This window comes from Pezoporus flaviventris, unplaced genomic scaffold (assembly GCF_033815535.1).
Source record: "Pezoporus flaviventris isolate CSIRO_AGI_PZ_B2104156 unplaced genomic scaffold, CSIRO_AGI_Pfla_v1 ptg000078l, whole genome shotgun sequence".
Taxonomy (NCBI): domain Eukaryota; kingdom Metazoa; phylum Chordata; class Aves; order Psittaciformes; family Psittacidae; genus Pezoporus; species Pezoporus flaviventris.
Genome location: NW_026892626.1, coordinates 18,351,993 through 18,374,559, shown reverse-complemented (window position 1 = coordinate 18,374,559; position 22,567 = coordinate 18,351,993). Strand labels below are relative to the sequence as shown.

The 22,567-nt window shown below is 43.6% G+C and overlaps 1 protein-coding gene across 8 annotated transcripts in view; it reads right to left on the bottom strand.

Moving 5' to 3' along the window:
- Nucleotides 1-22,567, bottom strand: part of TSC2 (TSC complex subunit 2) — an 81,965-nt gene that overhangs the window by 9,252 nt on the left and 50,146 nt on the right. For 2 of the 8 annotated variants that reach the window (XR_009746985.1, XM_061473928.1), the window contains exons 2-31: nucleotides 21,847-21,933; nucleotides 21,138-21,248; nucleotides 20,159-20,303; nucleotides 19,907-20,024; nucleotides 19,364-19,412; nucleotides 18,858-18,983; nucleotides 18,431-18,504; nucleotides 17,964-18,090; nucleotides 17,718-17,861; nucleotides 17,360-17,497; nucleotides 17,049-17,152; nucleotides 16,183-16,264; nucleotides 15,426-15,581; nucleotides 14,999-15,115; nucleotides 14,250-14,372; nucleotides 13,855-13,961; nucleotides 13,074-13,227; nucleotides 12,237-12,359; nucleotides 11,791-11,925; nucleotides 11,171-11,360; nucleotides 10,642-10,735; nucleotides 10,269-10,371; nucleotides 9,777-9,871; nucleotides 7,228-7,359; nucleotides 5,409-5,573; nucleotides 4,633-4,785; nucleotides 4,380-4,492; nucleotides 3,444-3,665; nucleotides 2,631-2,846; nucleotides 975-1,043 (exon numbers count right to left, since the gene is read on the bottom strand). Coding sequence is in view for 7 of the 8 variants with exons in the window: in XM_061473928.1 (XP_061329912.1) it covers nucleotides 975-1,043; nucleotides 2,631-2,846; nucleotides 3,444-3,665; nucleotides 4,380-4,492; nucleotides 4,633-4,785; nucleotides 5,409-5,573; nucleotides 7,228-7,359; nucleotides 9,777-9,871; nucleotides 10,269-10,371; nucleotides 10,642-10,735; nucleotides 11,171-11,360; nucleotides 11,791-11,925; nucleotides 12,237-12,359; nucleotides 13,074-13,227; nucleotides 13,855-13,961; nucleotides 14,250-14,372; nucleotides 14,999-15,115; nucleotides 15,426-15,581; nucleotides 16,183-16,264; nucleotides 17,049-17,152; nucleotides 17,360-17,497; nucleotides 17,718-17,861; nucleotides 17,964-18,090; nucleotides 18,431-18,504; nucleotides 18,858-18,983; nucleotides 19,364-19,412; nucleotides 19,907-20,024; nucleotides 20,159-20,303; nucleotides 21,138-21,248; nucleotides 21,847-21,933 (3,772 nt within the window). In the remaining variant the exon portion in view is untranslated. The remainder of the gene's footprint in view (nucleotides 1-974; nucleotides 1,044-2,630; nucleotides 2,847-3,443; nucleotides 3,666-4,379; nucleotides 4,493-4,632; nucleotides 4,786-5,408; nucleotides 5,574-7,227; nucleotides 7,360-9,776; nucleotides 9,872-10,268; nucleotides 10,372-10,641; nucleotides 10,736-11,170; nucleotides 11,361-11,790; nucleotides 11,926-12,236; nucleotides 12,360-13,073; nucleotides 13,228-13,854; nucleotides 13,962-14,249; nucleotides 14,373-14,998; nucleotides 15,116-15,425; nucleotides 15,582-16,182; nucleotides 16,265-17,048; nucleotides 17,153-17,359; nucleotides 17,498-17,717; nucleotides 17,862-17,963; nucleotides 18,091-18,430; nucleotides 18,505-18,857; nucleotides 18,984-19,363; nucleotides 19,413-19,906; nucleotides 20,025-20,158; nucleotides 20,304-21,137; nucleotides 21,249-21,846; nucleotides 21,934-22,567) is intronic. The other 6 variants (XM_061473929.1, XM_061473930.1, XM_061473931.1 and 3 more) reach the window with 6 other exon arrangements.

Below are 22,567 nucleotides of genomic sequence, written 5' to 3'. Positions count from 1 at the left end.
AAGCTTCCCCAGCTCCTCCAGCACTGCCAAATTGCTGGGGTTTGGAATGATGTGAGCCCTGGCTAATTAGTCTTTAGGTGGGAAGAGAATAACAGGAGCAGAGAGGAAAAGTGCAGGAAAATATTTTACTGCAGCATCTTTGTGTTGCTTTAAGGGTCTATGGCAACAACCAGCAGTTAACAATACCCTGCTGCTCTACAGAGAATTTTCCAGTGAAGGAAAGGCGGCCGAAAGTCATTTCAAGCCTCTAATTAGACTCACAAAGCACTGCAGATTAGCAAAGCAATGCAGGTGTTGTGCTCATGGGGTTTGCAATTTGATCTCCACTTCATTTAATTACAAAATCAATTTTCCTGAAGTGGAGAAAGATTTTACACTGCTACAGAGCCTCCAAAAAGCAGGAATTTAGGAGGTTTTCACCTGAAATGTATTGCTATTTTTTATTTAAAGAGCGTTTAACCAGCATCTGTTGTAGCATCAAACTTTATATGTATATCAGATATATATATCAGCTCCTTTTATCTTTTCTGTGTCCAATTCTGATGGATTCCTGTGGGCTGAGTAGCATGGGACTTCATTTCAGGGCAGCTTGTCCTGCAGCACATTATGCTATTCTCAGAAGTGGGAGCTTTTCCATTTAGCAGAACACAAAAGCCAATCGTCAAGTGAAGCTGAAAATAAGTAATTCAATTCCTGTGACATTTGGACAGCTCATTTCCCACTCCCAGCCCACCCCAGCTACAGCTCAAGTTGCTTTAAGAAATTGTCTGCACTTGCAAATGTTGGATCTGGCTTGGACTTCTTCATGCTAGTCAAGATCCCATTTGTTGAGAGTAATGAGACTGGGGACAGACAGGAGACATGGAAGGGGAGGATGAAGTATGAGGGATACATTTGCTATGAATCAGAGGTGTTCTTCTATGGCAGTACTTTTTAACTTTTTTTTGTGTTTCCTTAAAGATATATAAATATACCTGCCCAGGATATGCTCCTGTGCAACTTCCCTTGACAACTGGACTGGTACATGGAAGAGAAAGAGGCCACTGCAAAGGGAAATCAAGTGAGCAGCTACATCAAAAGGAAGGAGAGACTATATGAAACAAAAAAATAAAAGTAAAAAATTAAAAAGCACAGAGTTTAAAATGTAACCAAGAGCCCAGTTTAAAATAAACAAAGGAAGAAACAAAAACAAAGGAAAGAACAAGCTGGGATAAGCTCACTAGATGCCAAAGGGATATTTTAAAGGGTACAAGGTCTCAACATGAATAAGGAGGCATAAACACATTCAAACAATGCAGACTGGAGCTGCTCCCTTTGAAGAATGCATCTGGGGGAGTTTTAGAAACAGAAAACTCCTCGGTGATGCCCCAGCACACGCAGGAAACCAGCCTGAGCTTTTCCTGAGCTACACACTTCCAGCAAAGGATCCTTTTTAAACCCTCAATATGGATACGCTTCCCATAGCTTTAACCTCGAAAGAGGAAGAACAACATGCACATGACAGTCTGACAGCAATGCTTCTTCCAAACACCCATTGACCAGCCAGCCCTGGCAAGTCTCCTGTTGAAGTTTTGATAACCAGAATGCAGCCAAAATGATGCTCTCAGGTTGCCACAGGAGTGGCACTGAGGTGGGAGCTTCTGTCAACTCATCAGTTAGCACCTACACACCACAAATTCATAGTGTTCACAAATAAAAGTGTTCATTGATAAGCATTTTAATGCTGGGTTTTTTTAAGGTAGTAATTTGATTTTGATTCTAATTTTGTGGTTACACATCCTGAAATCCTAAAATCATACCCTGCCCTGTTTAAAACAACCCCAAAATCCAGCTTTTTTACCAGATTTCCCAACCATCCATACCATTGATGGCACCTCCCCTAAAAAGCCTTGTCTGCTGTTACCACTGCTTGGTTTTGATAGTGCTATCAGTGCCAAGAGCCTCAGTGTTAGATGCTGATAAGAGCTCTGAGGCAGGGATTATATCCAGCTTTAAAAATCACAGCTATGGGCCAACACTAACCTCAGCATTAACAGCTCTTCTGGAAGTGAACTAGCACCAAAGTCAATACAGCCCTGGCCACTGTGTTAAAACCATCAAAAGAAAGTCAAGTGATTCAATTGCACCTAAGGCTAAATGCTCCTTTAAAGAAGTGAATAAATCCACAGCCAACAGGATCTGCATTCTGCTCTCTCATGCTGTAGGTTCTCCCAGGGACCTAGAGCTCTCAGTGCCCTCTCAAACTCCAATACTGAAGACAAATGGAAATGGAAACGCTGCATGGGAAGATCCATCCACACATGGGATGCCCAGATCAGCCCCAAACAAGTGGAAGAGGGGGAAAAGTCAATGACTTTGTTCATTTTCATTTGGGAGACAGCATAAAAACACATTACTCCTCCAAAGAAGCTCCAAGAAAGAGAGCTACTTTTCTGATGGAACATCACAAGCAAGGAGGAAGGGAATTTTTTCCCTGAAAACCTGGGACAAGAACAAATTCCCTTTCTCACTGCTGTGTTATTCCTCCTGCTACCAACTTTACTGTTCTAAAGCCCTGCAGTAACTTCAACACGCTTTAAAGAGGGTAGGGACAGCTATGCTGGGCACGCTACTGGCCTGACATCTCTCACCTGTGTTGGAGCGCTGGAGAAGCGATGGTTTGGTTGTCCCAGTGGCCAGGCTGGAGGAGGGGACAGAGAGGGATTTATACAGAGCTGTTTCTCGGTGCTCTTTAAATCGCTCTGCCGCCATGAGTGCATTCGAGAGCTCTTGCAGGGGCATATTGTTGATATCTGAAGAAAAGGGACTGAGCGGGTTCTCCAGACTCATCAGCCAGCTCGTGTTACCTGGAAGAGAGAATCAGGGAAGGGCGTTAACTCCCAGCTCCAGGAAGTTTACAGCTCACATCAAAGAAAGCCCTAACTGCGTTGGATTTTGCAAGTAAGAACCAAACCAGACCAAGCTCTCGGTTCTCCTGCGTTTGGAGAACCACTTCATTAATGCTCTGTTTTCAGTAAGGAAGTGCTCTGGACTTCACCCCAAGCCCTTCAAGAAACCCTCCTTACTACAGCAGATTCCCAAAAGACATCCAAAACACTCAGGTATTTTAATTCATGATACCAGGCCAGTTATTTCCTCAGGAGGCAATTTTCAGCTGATACAGACAAGTCCCTGTGAAAATGGGAAATGCAAAGTAGGGTCATATTACGTGGCTGTTTCTGTAACAGTACTTAATATACAAATTGAAGTCTTTGCTTCAATCTTTTCACAGGTCTTTTGTAGATTAAAACCACGAAGAAGTGGTTTCAAAGAATCAAGTATCAGCTGTATTAGTTTCAAGAGGCAGGAAACAGTGAAGAGATCTGTTTGTGACTAAATACAGCTTTTCCTTCAGGCTCTGGTTTGGAGTGAGAGGAGCTCACTCCACACTCAGGTGAAGATACCTGTGGGTCTGCGCACCAGGATTTCTGCCCAGCCCTGTGTCAGCAGTGGGACGTACGCAGCCAGGTTTGCTTTTTCTTTCTGCAGAGGTGTCTGTGCAGCAGGATTAGTCTTCTCTGAGCGAGATGCAGGAGCAGCAGCACCCTGTGTCCCTTGGGAAGCCGAACCACTGGGAAAATGGGAGGCCGAGCTGTCTAAGGCACCAACACGTAAGGCATGACCACCTGGTGAGACAGACATGAGACAGAAGGGAGAGCCATGCTGAGTTAGCACTGAGAATATCTCACTAGTAGTAAGAACTTAAAGCTATTCCAGGAGCTGCATGCACAATACTGGGGACTGTCCTGGTTTTGGCTGGATAGAGTTAATTTTAGAAGCTGGTAGAGTGCTGTGCTTTGGGTTTAGGATGAGAGCAATGCTGATAACACATTGATGGTTTAGTTATTGCTGAGCAGTGCTTACCCTAAAGCCAAGGGCTTTTCAGCTTCTCATGCTCTGCCAGTGAAGAGTCTGGGGCACAAGAAGCCAGGACAGCTGACCCTGGCTGGACACAGGGATATTCCAGACCACAGGACACAGTGCTCAGGCTATAAACTGGTTCTTAATTGCCAGCTGGGTTTAAACCACAACAGGAACCCAAGAAAACTTAACCTCCTATGTGTTTCTTCTAAACCAGGAGGTTAGATAAACGTAGGTGATTCTCATTGCCAGTGCTCCCCACTTCACCCATCCCCAAAGCTTTCCTGCAAGGAGAGGGAAGCAGGAGGAGCAGCACCACCCCTGAGGCCAACAGCTGAGCTACCTGCCCTCTATTAAATACCAGACAGGTCCAGACTCTCAAATTAGTTTAGGCACAGCTCTCTTTAGTAGGCACTTGGACATTTAAGCCTATCACACAGCTCCAGAAATGGCAGTAAGACTCCAGGGCAGGAATTTACCAGACATGGATCGGACTCTGTTGCGAGAGCTTCTGCAAACCTGCTGCCCAGCTTGAGATTCCAGTTTTGCTGGAGCTTCTTTTGTTTGTCTCACTTGCAAAACAGGGTCTGAGCTGTGGAAAAAGAGGATGTTGATGATACTGAGAGAGGAATTAGTCATGCTAGACAAGTAAGACTCTTCTGATCAGAGGAAAATCAGTGCTTTAAGAGATTTTGTTAAGTGGGAACATCTAGAAATGGGAGTGAAAATTACCTTGATTCTGTGCTACTTTGGAGCTCTCCAGAGTCTAGGCCAAGCAGGGACCTTGTCCCCGTTCCAACGCTTGTAGTGATGGTCACCAGCTTGTTACCAACCAGCCATGTCTTTGTTCTTCCTCCCGCCAACAGAAACTCACCCACAGGAGACCTGGAAACACACTGGTAATGAAGACAACAGAGAACAGAGCCTACACAGATGGCTTAGTTCATGTTACTGTGCAGGAGGTGCTGCCTGCTTTCCTTCTTTATACAGCATTTTCAATGTATCCTCTGGTGGTTCACATACACGTTATCCATCAGGATGAGGGATTTAATATCAATTGATAGTAGTACTACAGGACACACCTTATAAAACAGCTTAGTTCAGTCCTGGACACATCACAGAGCAGAAGGGAACAAGCCTTGTCTGAGCTCTGTGTCTCCTTCTGGGAAGGGCTAGCAAGAAAATTCCATTCCCTCCCTTTGAAGCCAGCTGGCATGACACTCAGGTCTGCAGCAACGACTGATTCTGCAGCAAGGAGAGGGAGCAAAGCACTGCTCACAGACAGCGTGCCTTCAAGGCATCTCCTTCTGGAGTTCAAGGCTGAGGAAAAGGCTGGTTGGCTCCAATGGACTTCTCTCATCTAACCTCATGTTTAGCCAAGTCAGATTTTATCTGCGAGTAACAGCTTTGGAGCCTGGGCCTGCCAGAACATCCAATGTTCCACTAATAATGAGAAATATAAACCTCAACAAAAGCCATCTCTCCCATTGTCCCAAACTGGCCCCTACCTCTTAGGCACAGCAGTGAAGTTTGAAAACACGTATCGAGCCATCATATCCAGACAGGTCTCTGTGAGCTCCAGGTGGAGATTCTTTAAGTTGTCATCAGCCTGAGCCATTGAGTTTTCATCTGCAGAGCCCAGGCTTGAGCTGGTGATGGAGGTTTGTATCCGACTAGAAGAGAATGTTTCCAACTGACACATCACACTGCCAAATGCTTGTCCCTGTCACCCGAAAGACAGCGTGATGCAGAACGACCTGAGATACATGCATGTGCCAGATCAGAGAGGTGGCCAGACCTTAAACCCAGAGCATCATACAAACAGTTTGGCATCGGCCTCATGTTGTGCTTCACAGATTGTCATTGCAGAAAGTGTATTTTAGCTTGAGAGACTCAGAAACGTTTCAATGTCCACCAGCTGACTTGGCCAAGCCAGTGCTCTCTGATGTTGGTGGCCCATGGGCAAGTGCACCAAGCAAATAGTAAGAGGCAGCACCATGCTTTGAGTTCACTACTCTATAGTAAGGGCAAGCGTCCCATGACCTGCACAGTTCCCCAGGCAAAATGCTGCCCATGAGCCATCAATCAGGGCACTCCAGACTTCACTTTATGATCCTGTGGTTTGCTTTTTTCTCTGTTGCACCCCTTTCACGTATTGGGTTTTTTTCCTCCAAATTCAACAGCGATGTAAAACCTGATTTAACTTGAAACAGAAAAAAATTGCACTCTGAACAGGAAACTGGCATGGGAATAGAGAGCAGCTCTGCCTTCAGATCAGCCAAGTTAGCAATGCAACTGTAACAACTGCAGTATATCATAAAGACAACTCCTTAGGCCATCATAATACAAGCTTAGCTGAGGTACAGCCAAATTTTTTATGACGTGGCAACTTCTTTGGCATCATTAAGGGTAATTACATGAGCTTTCAGTTGTCACCATTTCCATATAAATACAAGAGAAGAAAACACCTAATAGATTAATGGGGATATAAGAGAATGATGTGCCAGAATCATACTCACAACTCAGTGCCTTTCCCCCAAACACCATACAGTTTAGTCAAATATAAACCACAGAAAGCAAAGTCCCACTGACAGCCACCCTTAGAGATGAAGGCACAAATCTTCAGGTTCAGATTTTAAACCAACGTGTTACAGCAGCAGTTTAACACTCAAGGGAAGTGATCCAGGAAAACGTTTTCAAAACTAGAACAAACTGTTTCATCTTTCATGTGAGCAAATCAATGGTTGGAATCGAAACTTGTTTGCTTTAGTCATGAAAGCAGTCGTTTTGTACATGCTGAGCATACATCTCATGGCATCACATTTCCATCAGCTCCCATTGCCTCAAAGAACAAATCCTAAACTGAGGCCAGAACTACTCCTAGTCTGGGAGGAGGGCCTGGATGTAACTTTGCACAGTATCAAAAGCCTCTCCTGGTACAAGTCACTGCTTAGAAGGCTGAAGTTTTAACCAGGACTCTCACTTGCACAGAATGCAACCTTTTTCCTTTCTTATTCCTTTGGTGTTTTGTTGGTTTGGTTTTCCCCCCTTCACCGTCTCTACTTTGAAAAGAGAAATTTGCTAAAGCATCAGAGAATAGGGCAAAGTCACCATACAGAGCACAGGGTATGATGCCACAAGCCCTTAGCCAGCATTGGGAAGCCATGGGATATCCATGACACCAAAACCTTTGTCTGTAGCTAAGGCCAGTTTTTTATCGCATACCAACGTCATGCAAGCATCCCACATGCAAATCCACCCTCCCTTGCAGTAAAATTTCCAAGTGCTGAGATGCTCTTGGATTCTCCCCATTTAAAGTGCCTCTACCTGCGGACCACATGTTCAGACACACTGATGCTGCGGGATCGGAAGGCATCAACTGCAGAGGATTCTTTCAGCTCTTTCACTGGAGGAGAGTTATTCAAGCCTTGCTTTGCATTTTTGGCTAGTCTTAAACTACTAGGTGGAGAAGCACCAAGCCCCAAAAGAGGTCACAGGAAGGGAGGAAATCATTGTAGGGATGTAGGTTGAAAAGTCACAGGTCACAGGGTCAATATTGGGGGATCCCGGAGGGTGATGGAAAATCAAACAAATGCCAAAAAAAGGAAAACACAAATTAAATTGTACAAACAAGCAGCGCTGAAAGCATTAAAAAGACAAAACCACAATTCTGAAACCAAGGTTTTAAATGTGCTGCGAAACAAATGAAATTAGTACAAGTTAAAACAAAAACCAAACTGATTGAAATGACAGTTGGAATACTGCGCTGTTAAACAAAGGCAGGAGCACCTGAAGGCTGGTTAGGCACCAACGTGTGAAGTCTGAGTTTTGTGCAGCTCAACCACCTCATGTTGCCACAACTCACTGCTTCAGCACAGCTAAAAACCTGATTACTTCCAGAGACCTCATCCTAAAATGCTTTTACCAATACAAGGAGACCAGCTATTTCTACCTCTGTTAGGCCTGGCCCAAATCTGAGCTTCTACCCTGAATCACACAACACCCAGGACCAGTCAGACACAAGGGGAGACTCAGCCCATCTATACACAACTGCACAGATCAAAGGGCAAGAGGACAAAAATCCTCTTGCTGTTGCTGACTGTGGGATGCTTTTCTGTCCAACAAGCTATCTTATTTCAGGCGGCTCAAGGTAACCCACTTGACTTTGAACTGGAACAGAAAGATAAGCCTTTACGCCATCAGGTGCCAACCACATGTGGGAGATGACAGCAATTAACACCTAAGAGGCACTTTAATTAGCACAGCTGAGATGCATGCCTGCCTGAGTACTAATTTGGATCTCCCAGCTGGTTCAGCAGTTCACATCCCCATATGTGAAATGCAGATACTCATTTAACCCTTCTGGCTCTTTCTCAACATGATTTATTTGCTGTTCCCTTCAGTGAATTGTTACCTTTCAGGTGGCCACCTGGAGGGATCAGAATTTATTTGGCCTTCCAATGACCTCTGAGAGATCACTTTTGGCCACAGCTGGAGATGTGACTGCAGAAAGCACAGGCTCATACCCTGCTATAATCACTACACCAACATCATTGGGAACCGTTGGGATCTTGGATCTCCTGCAACACCCAGCACCTCAACCAGGGCACTGAAATACTTATTCTTTGGGCTTAAGGAGTGAAATCAAGCACACCAGCTTCACAAGCAAGGAAACAGGTATCTGCTTCAAGCCATTTCCTCTCTCTTGGACACAATCCAAGTTCAGCCAGCCCCAGAGGCAGTGGCATCAGCAGTTCTGGTATTTCAGGTTGCTGCCTGGGTACAGCCCACACTCCTTAGCAGAGATTTCTGTGGGAAGTGATCCAGCAGCATTAGCAAAAGCCTTTAGATACAGTAGTATTCCAACCTGGTAAATTTAACAGGTTTTGGGGGAAAAAAAGGAAAAAAAAAAAGATTAGTTGAAATTTTAATTTAAGAGACGAGTGTCAAAAGGCTTCTCTTCCAAGTTTCTGAATGAAAGAGGAGAAGATGGGAGAGATGAAACACAAAACAGGGTTTACAGCTATAGCATTAGGGCAGGGATGGTGTTTCTTCATTGCAAGATACTCCTTGAGCCTTGCAGTTAAAGTAGAGGCACTTTCCCCAGGGTGCAAATGCCACTGTATGCTTATGCACGTTAACACTGAAGCAAGTTAAGTGAACCAATTTAGGCAAGCCCTCCAGGTAAAAAGGACATTAGAGAAACCCTGAATGCCTGACAAGCACTATTCTCCTATCCTGGCAAATGTTACTTTCAAAGATTGCTGGTTAAGATACGTTCTGACTTCTGAAGACATGAAGCTTTGCTTCAAACTGACATAATGGTTTGAGATTCAAAAGAAGGACCAGGACACCCAGATACACAGAAGGCAGCTGTCTGCCACCCAAAACACTTGACAGATAACACTATGGGAAAACACAGCACTGGCTCTCTCCATTTACACAGGCTGCTAATCGTAATGTCTCTGGCAACCATTTAAGTAGTGGTTAGAGTTCAAGCATCAAAAGCAGTCAGCACTATGAACAGGTATTCTATTACTCCTGGTAGCGCTGTACTGACACACATCAACCTGAAAGAACTGTTGGTTTTCAAAAATTAACACCAAAAAGCCTTACACCTTCCTGCAAAGGTTTACAGAACAGCCAGCGATGCCCTCTTACGGACTAGCAGACTGTCAGCTTGCTTTGATTCCAGCTTCTTACCAACCTATGTTTGTCTTTTCCCAATCCCCTGACCTAAAGAGGTTTACTTTGCTTGCTTAAATGCACTGTCAGATTTTGGATGACTAGACCCAGCCTCCTTCAGAAAACACAGGGAAGGGTGTGAGGACTAGAACAGGGAACACAAGACCCTTCTGGAGTCAAATATAATTTACCTTTTTGGCCTCTCGTTCAGGCTTGTACTGCGAGCCCTGAAACTGTCCTTCTCAGGTGTGTCATCAAAGGAGAGGAGGACGTTTGAGCGCAAACCCTGCCGACAGAGACAAACAGGTCAGAGTCAGAATGGGCAGGACGAGCAGCTGGAAGACTGCAGTGATGCAGAACTCATAGTCAGCTATAAAAAAAGATGCTGAGCTGAGGCGTTGGCACAGGGTGCCCAGAGAAGCTGTGGCTGCCTCATCCCCGGCAGTGTTCAAGGCCAGGTTGGACACAGGGGCTTGGAGCAAGCTGCTCTAGTGGAAGGTGTTCCTGCCTGTGGCAGGGGGCTGGAACTGGATAAGCTTTAAGGTCCCTTCCAACCCAAACGGTTCTATGATTGTGTGAAGTTTCCTAGCTTCAAAGAGAACCTTTAATCTCCTCAAACCATTATTTTTATTAGAACAGCATAATTTGTATTAGATACTGTTTGAATCAGTAGTGTCCATTACCTTTGTAATAAAGGGGACAAAGTCCTTTCGGAAGGGAAGGCGACACCGGATGAACCACATCGCTATCACATGATGGGCCAGACAAACGATGTACTGGTTAAACCTAAAACAGCACAGAGATAGCCACAGAGTTTAATGCTGCATTATGATGCCATTCCACCACTGAACAGAAGGGTTTTTCAAGCTGAGAAACTGTAAGCATAAAGACAAAACCCTCAAAAGTTCTGTTGGAGAAAAACAAGTATTTCACCCAAGGTGAGTATGCCCCTTCTTCAGAAAAAGCCTGGAGATACCAGAATGAGCAATATCCAATAAATAACCTTGACCCAAGTACTACAAATAAAGCATGCCTCATTCTCTTAATTTTACTTACTTAGAAGGGTTTGTGTATGGTAGGGAGATGGCGAACACACTGGCATACTGCTCTGCTGCGAAGTTCCTATAGAGGTGAGGCAGCCTGGCTAGAGCTGGAATAGATCAAGAAGGAAACCAACATGGGTGAGGCCTGAACACAAACTATTCAATACCACAGTTCAGCTTAATTTGAATTGGCTTGTTTCTTTCAAACCATCAGCTGATAGGGAAGTTAAAATCGAGTTATAATTTCATGCTGTTTAAGTTATAAGCAACAAGGTGGAGAAAGCACTTTCGCATTTCCAATCACTGCATGGCTGTACTACACAAAGCACGACCCTCTAGTGTGTGCCAGTGCTTTAAATAGAAAACCAGGAACAAGCAAGAGATGATCAAACATTTTTATGTTGAAGATGGTGCAAAGGCATCATGAAAAGCCAAGAAACCCTTACAATGCATTCCATATGACTGACACAATCAAAACGCCCGTACTCAGCGCAAACAACACAACTATAGGAGGTCAAAAGTACAAGAACATTACAACTCACTTGAAAGAAATTCCAAGAGGGGGATTGCCATGTTGGCTGTAGCAGAAATGTGGGTTAATTTGACTATTAAGACAGGAAGTGCCTTTATGATGATGTCGGGCATCTCGACACTACAGACAGAGAGTGCCACAACGCACTGGTTTGCGCAGCGGTAAATGAGACCGTGTTCCAGGCAATACACTATTTCACGCTACAAGAGTAAAAGAGAAAGAAAAGCCATGATACAGGAGAAGAGAAAACCCCTGAGTAACCATCTCCTGGCTTCAGACAGCATTTCAGAATGGCTTGCCATGTATCATACCACAAGGCCTGTATGGTGCGCATGAATTCAAATCCAAAATGCACTGACACAGAACCCTACATAATGCTGCATATATTCCAGGCTAAAATCTTAAGATGGGACTTTAATCAAGTCAGTATTTTAGAAGTTAAATAACTCAGTTTCTGATTAAACAGCATTTTTATGTTCAGCGGGTTCTTCCAGCAGATGGTGAAGTCACCCAGCAACCTGCAAGAGGGCGTTACCTTGCACTTAAGTCTCCTAACCAGCATGTATGAGAAAATGCTCTATTATACATGATTTTGCCCTGTCCCCCCTCACCCTCTTACTTCCCCCCTACCTGTTTAGCTTTGTCCAGATAATTATGGTAAGATATTAATGCTGTCAGTACTGGAACAACAGCCAGATGCAAATCCGTGCGAGAAAAGCCTTCTGGGGTACCATGGAGCCTGTCAGTAGTCTTTTTGTCTGTGAGCTGACAGATCACACAGTAAGTTAGAATGCCTCACACTAAATACACACTCTAAAAGACAACAGATATGCACTGCCTATAGCTCCCCTTTTACATGTCTACATAAGTACAAAGAGAAAGAACACTCATTATTACCTACTTCTGTACCTAAAGCAGCCCTCACAAAGAGGGAAGGTGAGTGAGGATTGACAAACAGCATCTTAAACGTATTAGACTGAATGGGAAAAACAAACCAAAACCCCAATCAACTCTAACCAGCTCTCAAGCAAACTAAGGATCTGGTGACTGTACATCAGTAGGGTGCATGGCATTACCATGTAGCTCAGTGCAGAGGCCAGAAGGTCTATGTTACAAGGGGAGGTTAAAAATAGCACTTTATAACGGAGGGATTCAGGTAATTTGTTGAGGACCAACTTCAACACCTTCCAGTCTGTCTCCTGGAAAGAAAGAAGAAATTAAGGTGGAAAATTTTGGTACGATTTCAGTTCAGTTTGAAAGCAAGACCAATCCTCTGCCATTTCTCAGGCAGATGTTATGTCTTGCCATGATAGCTATATAAAAAGAGGTGGCATTTAGCTGTCAAGTTACTTCCTGTCTGTCATCCAGCTCTAGGTGCAATACTGGCACCACAAACTGGAAGGCAACTTGTACCCAGATCTGCCTGAGCTCAAAAAGACAGAGCCGGAAATCAGTTCTCCCAGCCATTAGCACAAGTTAACTTCCAGAGCAAGACAACCTCAGCATATAACTAAGGCCAATACAGCACTAATGAACAATTTATATTTACAGTTTACAAGCAACTGGAATACTTACCAGTCCTCAAAATGCTTCCAAAACTTGCAGTAGGAGGGTTTTAGTTTCAAATGTCCTTTCAGAAACAAGAGGACTCATTTGATCTTTGATAACACACACTTTTTGCCCTTGTCTGCTCTGAAGCAGAGTGCCATGAAAGCTTTGCTTAGTTTCTGAAGATCTGAACTAGTGCTCCCACTGCTGGTTGTAAAGCTATATGATTACACACAGATTCTGCCCAAGGAGGATTTACATATTGCTTTCCAGGTGTTATTTAGATACTCCGGGATAGAATTCTCTAGCCAGCTGGTTTAAATGGACACAGTTCATATGAATTGTGATATTAAAAGTGGACATACTTGCTTCAAACACTGCAGAAGGACGCCAAAGACCATGGAGTAAGGCAGATGCCCGATACGAATGGTGGTGTTTTGGGAAGGCACACTGGGGCTTCCGGAAGGCGGAGAGAGCGTACCAGTAGGCTTCTTCTCAGAAGTCCTCTTCTCTGCTTCTCTACAACATGGAAAAGGAGAACAAAACATGTAAAATGCATGTAATGTCAAATCAAGATCGGAACAGCCTATTATTCATGTGACCTCCAGTGCTACCCTATCTGGTAGCCAGTTTAATGACCAAACAACACTATAAACTGCATTTTCAATTAAAAACCACAGGACTGACAGTAGACAGACAGCAATGAGTCAGTTTGGTCAGGTTAAGGATATTTCCACCCAGACCCATAGCAAATTCAGAAAGATCTCTTTTGGGGCATGTTACCCAAAGTGTTTCAGACCAAGCTATAGCACTAAAATCAGACAGATTCATACAGATCACTGAAGCAAACCTCAATGTGAAAACTGGTTTGAGGAGGGAAACTGCAAACGTTTTGGTGAAGTTTTGTGAGCAGGAACAGAAAATTCACATCTCGTTGAGAGCTCTGTAGGTAACTGATTTGTAAGAATAATTCACTGATGAGTTACTGAGACAATCCTAGGCTGTAACTATAAACTGTGTACGGGCTGATACATCAGGATTGGGAAGAATTAGAAAAACTGTGGATTGTAGATGGACCATTAAGCCCATGCAAAAGTATCAAATAGTTTGGAAAACAGCTTTTGCTTAATGCAATGAGAAACCTACACAAAATCACACAGACAGTAAGGGCTGAACCTCACTGCCCCATCCTTGTTGGAAAGACCAAGGCGGTGGAGGGAGTCAGCTCGAAGCATCAGCAGGAAATCAAATACCTGTAACAGAGAAGACATTGGAATCACTCAAACCCCAAACCCATGGAATACTCTCCCACCTCCCCATGTGATACTTTTGCAAGTACAAAGAGGTCTTTAATAGATGTGTGGCTAGGTCTGTAGGAGGCATCAATTCTGGTGTTACAGTACATATACATACTTTTATTAGCCAAGAAACACTTCATTCTACTTCTGGCAAGCTCTAGAGCACACATTCCCACCTGCCTCCCACAAATTGCAGCAGGAACATGCAGCTCTTGACCTGAAAGCACAAGTTACCTCTCATACCTGCAATCTGATGCTGCTAGCAACAGCAAGGCTGTATGCATATATATAGTGGCGCTGGACATGGTGGATCAGCATCTCATACACCCGCATTGCGTGGCTGGAGGGTAAGCTGTAGAGTTTAGTCTAGAGGGGAGCAGAAACACAAATCAAAAGGCAGGCTCATGCTTCCATTCAGAAATGTTCCCTGCCTGTGGCAGAGGGACTGGAAGTAGATGGTGTTTAAGGTCCTGTCCAACTCTAACTATTCTATTCTATAAATGTGTATTTGCACTAAGAATTCAAGAACAACACAGCAAAAAATTGCTCCTGAAAGCAAGCTGAACAGATGGCTCCAAGCAGAACTTCTGCAGAGGCTCCAGAGCAACTCTGCCCAACTCCAGAAGGGCGCTGGCTGGGACAACCAGCTCTTCACAACTGCTTAACCGTATCTCAGAACACTCTACCCAAACACAACGCATCTATTCAAGGTTATGAACCACTCCCTTTCTGCTAGTTTATGAACACATCTACCCTCTGCACATGGAAATGTGCTCACAGTCACTGTACAAGGGAAATTAAGCAAATGAAACATTTAGCAAACAGTGACACAGTACCCAAAAGCAAAAGGAATGACCAAACCAAGAGTTAAAGTATTATGTGGGTGAAACAAAAGGCAAAATATTTAACAGTGGGAAAGTAGTTATCTAAAAAGCCAAGTCCAGCAGAAGACTGCTCTGAAGAAGACATGTTTAATGCTCTGCAGCATTTACCTGAAGAATTATCAGGAGTCCAAGAACTGCTGTCTTGACATCCTCCAAAGAAGCTGAATATGACAGCAAGTCCCTCTCTTCCAGTTCAGAAGGAGATGAGAGAGAATGTGCAGCCACCTTTTGAAAAGAAAAGCAATACATTGTTTAAATCTGTGACAAACCCTTCCTTGATTTCCATCCTGGAAGGTCAGGAAGGACCACAGGAAGTCATCCTTGCTGGAAATCTGCAAGCCCTTTCAGGTAGCTTAAATGTGCGTTGCTAAAGCTCTGCACTTTAGACCTGCATCCTCCAAAATCCACCAGTTTTACAATATCCTGCTCAGCCACACAACTGGTAACAGTCACGGGTTAGTCTCCTCAGCCACAGTAAGAGGATATGACAAAAGGTGTGGTGATGCTACTGACAACTGGAAAAGCTCTGCCTCACCTTTTCTATGATATCAAGCAAGCTGTTGAAGTGATGTGTGTTGCAGCCTTCAGCCAGGTCTACAAGTAGCTGAGTGGCCAGTTTTCGGACCTGATGGTCTTTATCCTCTGGAATGTGAGCCAGCTGAGAGATCACAACCAAGTTTATCAGCTCCTCCTGCAAGAGGACACGCCTTAATAAGCCTTTGCTATCTGCTGTTCAGTCAGCACGTTCAAGAGACAAATCATTACAAACAAAAGAACACTGATATCAGGTTTACTCCTCAACTGTTTGGTTCCTTGATTTTTCCTCTCCCCTCCAAATACTTAAGACTTTTGCTGCACTTCAATGCTTTGGTTTTCATCTATCCCACTGACTTGATAGCCCAGGCTCAAACAGATTGTTGAAAGAGATTTCTAGGCATAGCGTATTTTGAGAAAGAGAGGAAACATGCAGCAGCATCATGTTTTCACAAATCTTGAGGGAATCCAAGCAGCACCTCTGCTCCTTCCTGTCCTCTGACACTCTGGGTACATTCAAAGAGCTGAAGACATCCCCAGAGCTGAAAAGCATCTTAACATCTCTCTCAGACAGCTTCTATCTTAGATCGCAATTAAACTGCAAGCACCAAGACAAATCAATCTGCTCATGTCAGATTATGTCCAGACCTCATCCTTTTACAAAGCTTTTATACAAATTCTGCATCTCTGCCTCACCAAAGCCTTCCCCACCCACTGAGGATCCCACATCTGATCATCAGAAACAGACAAACACACACCTCATAGAACTGCCTGTTAATACTCAGGACAAAGGACAAGACATCCAGAACTTTAATCCGAACAGCACTACGACTTTCGTTCCTAGAATGGGAAGAACAAGTTCAAGATGAATAAAATACAGCTGCTGATATTTAGGGAAGCGGGGAGAAGATAAAAGGAAGGTAAAACTAGACTAAGAAACTTCCTAAGAGTTAGCACAGTAACAGTTAGAAATCATCTGAGCCTTCAGTTAACATCTCTACATATGAAATCAGATTCAAGAATCGAACCTGGAATCCCAATTCAGCTTTTACTACTTCTGGAGACCTGTAACTGCTATTTTCCCATTCCAGTCCAAGCTAGGAAGCACATGGAAGAAGAGTAAGTGCTCTGGTGAGCAAATTTAAAGCCACACATACGGCACTAAGGAAGAGCTGCTCTTTGGCAGCATTTCACAGATGAGACAGAAGTCTGTTACTGCTGTATGCTGGTATCTTAGAGCACAAGAATAGTTCCAGCAGCACCAATTTAAAACCAGATTAACTTTAATAGCGGATAACCATATGCAATCCTGATGCTGAACACGAAGGTCTTGTTTGGTGTCAGAACTACAAAGTGCTGTGGAATGGAACACATAACTGCCTAAGCTAACTGGAATAGCACCATCCAATGGACATAATGAGAAAAAAAAGGAATCATAAATAGCTCAGTGGAAAGTTTATCTTCCGTTAAACAAAATCCTTTCACATGCTCTGCCCTGGATCTACCATGTTTCTTATCAGCCATTTGCTAACATTAGAACTTCAGAAAACAAAATCATCTAACATAGAAACATAGCAAGAAACATTTGAATGTGGCTTGTACTCACAAAGTTATGATTTCATACCTGAAGAATCTCTCCATTAACATCTGCAGGTTGTGAATCCAGCCATCTTTGGCAGGATGAATGGACTGAGCTCTGTAGGTTATCAAGTTTAATACAGAAGATTCCTTTCACAGAGAGATCAAGAATTTTTTCTTTTAGTGTATAAGCAAATACAATATATCCACTCCCCAGCCCCCACACCAATAATAAGGCTCATACAAGACTTTGCTGTGATTTTCTGGCCGCTTGCTATTTTACGACTCCCCAGTGTGCTAAGTAACAAAACAGATTCAACTGGCAACAAAGGAAGACAATAATATGCAAGGTCTTACTGGTCTCTGATCAGCACATCTTTCCACTAGCTCAAAAAACCTCTCTTCAGAGCCATGGAATTCATTCTGGTCACAGAGTTCTTCTACTGTAGTCAAAAGATCATGTACAATGGACTTAAGTTCTTGGCTCTCCAGACTCTGAAACAGAGACAAAAGCATTCCTAAAAGACTTCTACCTTACCAGAAAGTGCTAGCTTTGAAATGCAAACAGAAAACTCAGTTGAGAAGCACAGAATTGGGCTCAACCTTCACTCAGCTTCAAAGTTCTCTAGAGTGTACAAAGAGGAGATCAATTTGCCAAAATATTTATGGTAAGGTCTTTTGACTGGAAGTACACCAAGACAGGCTCAGCACTCACCTGCAGCTGCTGCAGTAATCGCTCCATGATGTCCAAGAGGATGTCCCACGTTACAGCTTGCAGCTCCTTCCCATACTTCTTTATGAGACGTGTTATGGACAGAACTATCTCATAAGACACAACTGCATTGGGACATGTCATGGCCTGGAACACAAAGCATTTCAGTCAGTTAACAGTTAAGAAGCAGTGATCAGAAACTTTGTATGGGTCCAGATGTACGTCTGAATAAAGTTCCCCCCATCCTACCTTGAGGAACGAAGGCAGCACTGAAGTTGGGGAGTTCTTGAGTGAATTGAGGCGATGAGCACCCCACAGAGCCATCCCAACAAAGAACACAGCTCCTCTCAGCAGCGCTGCATCTGCCATGTAAGCCCTAAGGACAGACAGAAGGGAAGTCTCACACGCAAGGAGTATTTTAACATACAAGCGTCAACAGGAATATGCGCTGTCACTACAGGAATTCAGGTCTGTTATACATCAGAGCTTTGCACAGCAATTTACAAACATGAAAATCATTTAGTACAGCATTAAACAAAGCAAAATTAAATTCAGGAAAGTCAATAACACAAGCACTTCAGCATCATAACGAGGAAGGAAATTAATTTCTAAGCACCAAAACCTTCAGCTTGTTCTACTGAGGTCAGTGACACCCCATCTATCTCGACAGGACCTCTACTGAATTCCTTGGGGTTTGTTAGATACACCTGCTTTACCTGTCTTCCATGATCCTGCACATGTTGTAGATGGCACTGTGTCCCAAATGAGTTCCCAAAAGGTTGCGCATAAGCTGCAAATTCAAAGAAAACATTTAAATATCCAAGTGTTAAAACACTCTTTAGCCTAAATATGCAGCTGGCTGCCTGATCATGCCCTGTTAGGGCAAGCTAATGTGTAAACCATGATACCATCCCACAACAGAAGCCTATCACATCAGGTGAGAGGAAACTATGGGTAAACTCCATGGACATAACAGACTTACACGAACAACATGCTGATCTCTTAACACTTGAAACAGGTTTTCTTCTACTCTTAAGACCAAACTGAAGTTTATGGCAGATGTGCACAAGCACATCCAACACTTTGTCTACACGGCCAAAAGAGTGAACTCATTAAAAACCAAGACTACAAGGAAGCTCTGACCTTCCAGCACGGCTCACAGAGCTCCTTCACATTGATGGTACGGCACAAAGTGATGATAAATACTGGCAGGTTCTCTGATGGCAGGCAATTATAGCACACAACTGCATCCAGGACTTGCAAGGAAATCTTTGGGAAGGAGAAAAACCAAATGGTTATACACTTCTGTATGAATAAAGGAGGTCAAACGCTAACCTGGCCGACCCAGGAAATCTGGGAGTCAAAAGGGATACAAATATGTCTTTTGCTTTGGCCTTTAACCATTGCAAGATGGAAAGTAAACCATAAAAAGCTCTGTTGAAAGTTTGATACACTTATTAAATTTAGCAATGCTCTGTTTTAGAGTAAAATGATTATTGGTATACGAGATCCAATGGCTTACAAATACTTCATAGCATTGTATTAGTTCTCTTGTAAGATGAGACTAAACTGCAAGGAGAGTTTAATGGTCTGAGTTTGTGAAAGTTATAAAGAATTCTAAAGGACTACAAGAGATTCAAATTACTGACCTCTATGTCCACGGATGACGAAGTCTGAATGCACAAAAGGCATATCTTGCTGTTAGGAAAAAAACACCATAATTATAACTGATTGATTTATATGATTTTAGGCAAATTACAAAGAGCCAAAAGAGACAAGTAAATTGGTATGTTATTTGACTCATCATTCCCCTTACTGTGGCACTGTTGATAACACTTCCAGAGACACCAAACTCCTGTTCAACACTACGACCTCTTCTCCTAAGTTAAAGTTGCATTTAAATGCAGTACAGTATGCCTAGATGAATACAACAGCAGAGACCATTTGTGGGACTAGGTAATGCAATCAGATCCACCTCATGAAATGGGAAAAGCACATGAAGTTAAACTAAAATAGATCTGAACATTGCAACAACTGAGAATCAAAAATTTGGCAGAAATGCCAGGTGTGACCTGGAATTAAATAGATCCAGATGGGATGAAAAAGATTCCACTTATCCAGGTATTGATCTGCAGCTTTCTCCTGTAATTTACCAAGAAGAAGCAGGTAGAAGTTAAAAAAAGAACACTTACTGCACCATGTCAGCTACGTAGTCTTCCAGATAGCAGCTATTGAATTTCACCAGGTTCACTAAAACCAGAAGGAACTCAGAAGACAAACCCACATCCATCCACTGCAGCACAAAGTCAGCTAAAGAAGGGAAACAAAACATTACAACACACTTTCTACCCAGGAGAGCTATCTCTGCCTTTTTATCTTGTCATAGGATGCCTGTCCCTTGACTTCCTCCCACAAAACTGAAGAGGGGCAGAGACAATACTCACCTAACTCTTCTTCTAGGTAGGTGATGTAGCGTCCATTCTCTGTCAGAGCCTTGAACACTTCGAGCCGTTCATGCAGATCTTCATTGGAGGGATAATCCTTAATAACCTTAAAAAAGTGTGCTCTGAGGATCCCTAATCTCTCACCCTTAAGAAAAAGGGGGTAGGGAGACAGATAACAGTGTCACTAATGGAAAAAGACAATTAAAGCCTTATTAAAGTCTGTAACAGTAACCTTCATGCTTGAAACTATTTCATCTTCCTACAGGCTACGAAAGTCTCCTGGAAGTACCTCCAGTACTGGCTACTGACAATGGCTCAGGTCTTCTCAATTTGTTATCTCAGCACTCAGGGCTGGAGGCATTTTGCCCAGCAACACAGAGGCAGCATCCAATACACAAAGTATTCCACGGAAACAGCAACTGACAGCTCTGCCAGCAGAGCATGAAGAAGAATAAGGCCACAAACCAGAATCCATGCCTGTTCTTTCTGTAAGCATCCATCACTGCTTTTTCAGACTACTGAAAACTAGAACTTTGGTCTGATAGAGTTTGTACAGCCCACTGTGAAATCAGAAGAATCTGTAGTATGCTTAACTTGGCCAGACTAAGAAGTATCTCATAAAGAACTTGCTGCATACTTGACATGCTGAAACATCAAAACCAGCTGCAGCCTAGGACTGATGGGTCTGGGTACAGACCAGATAATTTGCTGTACTACGCTGAACATAACCCGAAGTATTTCTTCTTTTTCAAGAGCACTGCCCCAAACCTGAAAAGTTTTCTGTGAAATGGATGAAGTTTTGCTATGAGGTCAAACCGCGGCTGAAATTAAAACACTTCCTCTGCCCATTTACGAGGCACAACCAGCGTGAGGAAAGAGGAAAGTTGTAGAAAAGAGCCACCCAGCATTTCTCACGTCCATCCTCTGCACAAACCCCAGTGTAAGTGCGGTGTTCCTTCTGTAGTTTGTTTGTTTTCACCTGGCCTTGAACAATTGACTTCAGCAGATGAAGAACAGCGTGTCTGGCTTCAGCGGGGCGCTCTGGCTGGAGCATATCAGCTACCACTTTCCATATGGCTTCCACTGCATGCTGCAAGCAAACACAGGACACAGGCAGCAGTAGGAAGGTTAGGCTTCTTCTGGGATCTTTACCCAGTAGGTCAGTCATTAATTACGGCAAGTTATGAACAAGATCTTCAGGGATTTCATGTCTGGAGTTGTCTTTTCTGAGGGACACTCTCACCTGATGAACCACAAGAGACACCAAATCCCATCCTACACGACAACTTGCACCCCTGTAACGGAAGTTCTTCATCCACACACTTACTTCAGTGTAAGCATTGGTGCAGAAACCTCCACCCCAACACAAGATGAGTTCAAAACCAATTTGAAGCCGCTTATTAACAAGAGAGAAGGAAGTAGCAAACACCTCTGAACATCATCTCCCCTGAACCATCCTGAACAGGCCTGAACATCCACAGCACTGAGCTCAGGAAGCCCATCAGCTGTGTCCTCTCTGCTCCACAGCTGATAGGCTGGACAGCACTAACGTCCTTTTGTAGGTCTGGGCAGCACAAAACAGCTTGTGGGATTATCAGTTTTAAAAGCCACTTGAAACTCCAGGTGCCTCTCATGATAGGTTTCGAGCATCATCCTTGCATTATTCACTGACCACTGCAGAAACTTACCTCCTCAATCTTTTTGGTTTTCACCACTTCACAGATCTGGCTGATTGCTCGGATCCTATTGCTCAATCCACATTCTATGCTCAGTTCCTGGAAAGAAATGTAGACACAAGCTAACAGTTTATCTGGCTAAAACACTTATCTATTCCTCAAAGGGGCTCACGAACCACAGAAAAATGAATTACACGTTTGTGCAAAATGACCTGAGCATTAGTCATCACTGGAGTTTTGCAGGAATTTCTCCAAACCCTTTTTTTCCATTAGCAAATGATCCGTCAAAACCAGACCTTTCACGGAACTGGAGCCAAGCAGCTTTGAACTGCCAAGAGAGAACATCTCCTTTTCCTCAGGAAAGCTGGTAACTCACTGGCTGCTGTGCTCACTCAGTTCATGGGAGAAGGGCAGAGAAAGGAGGGACATGAGGTCCAGCTCCCCAGCCTTTAAGGCTTTCATAAACCACAAACCATTTCCAGCTCACGCTAACTGCCACCACACAAACTCAGTCTATGGGAAGAGCAATGTATGCAGAGGAAACACCCTGTGAGCTGACAAAAGACACCACCACCCCATCAAACACCTCAGAAGGATCCAAACGCTGCATAACTAAAACACCGTAACTTCAAAGTAGACGAGTTTTACATCCATTTCACTAGGGAATGAATGGAGAGGTAAAGGGGAAAAGGCACGCTCAGAGAGGGAATGAATGTCAAAGCCAGACAGGAGA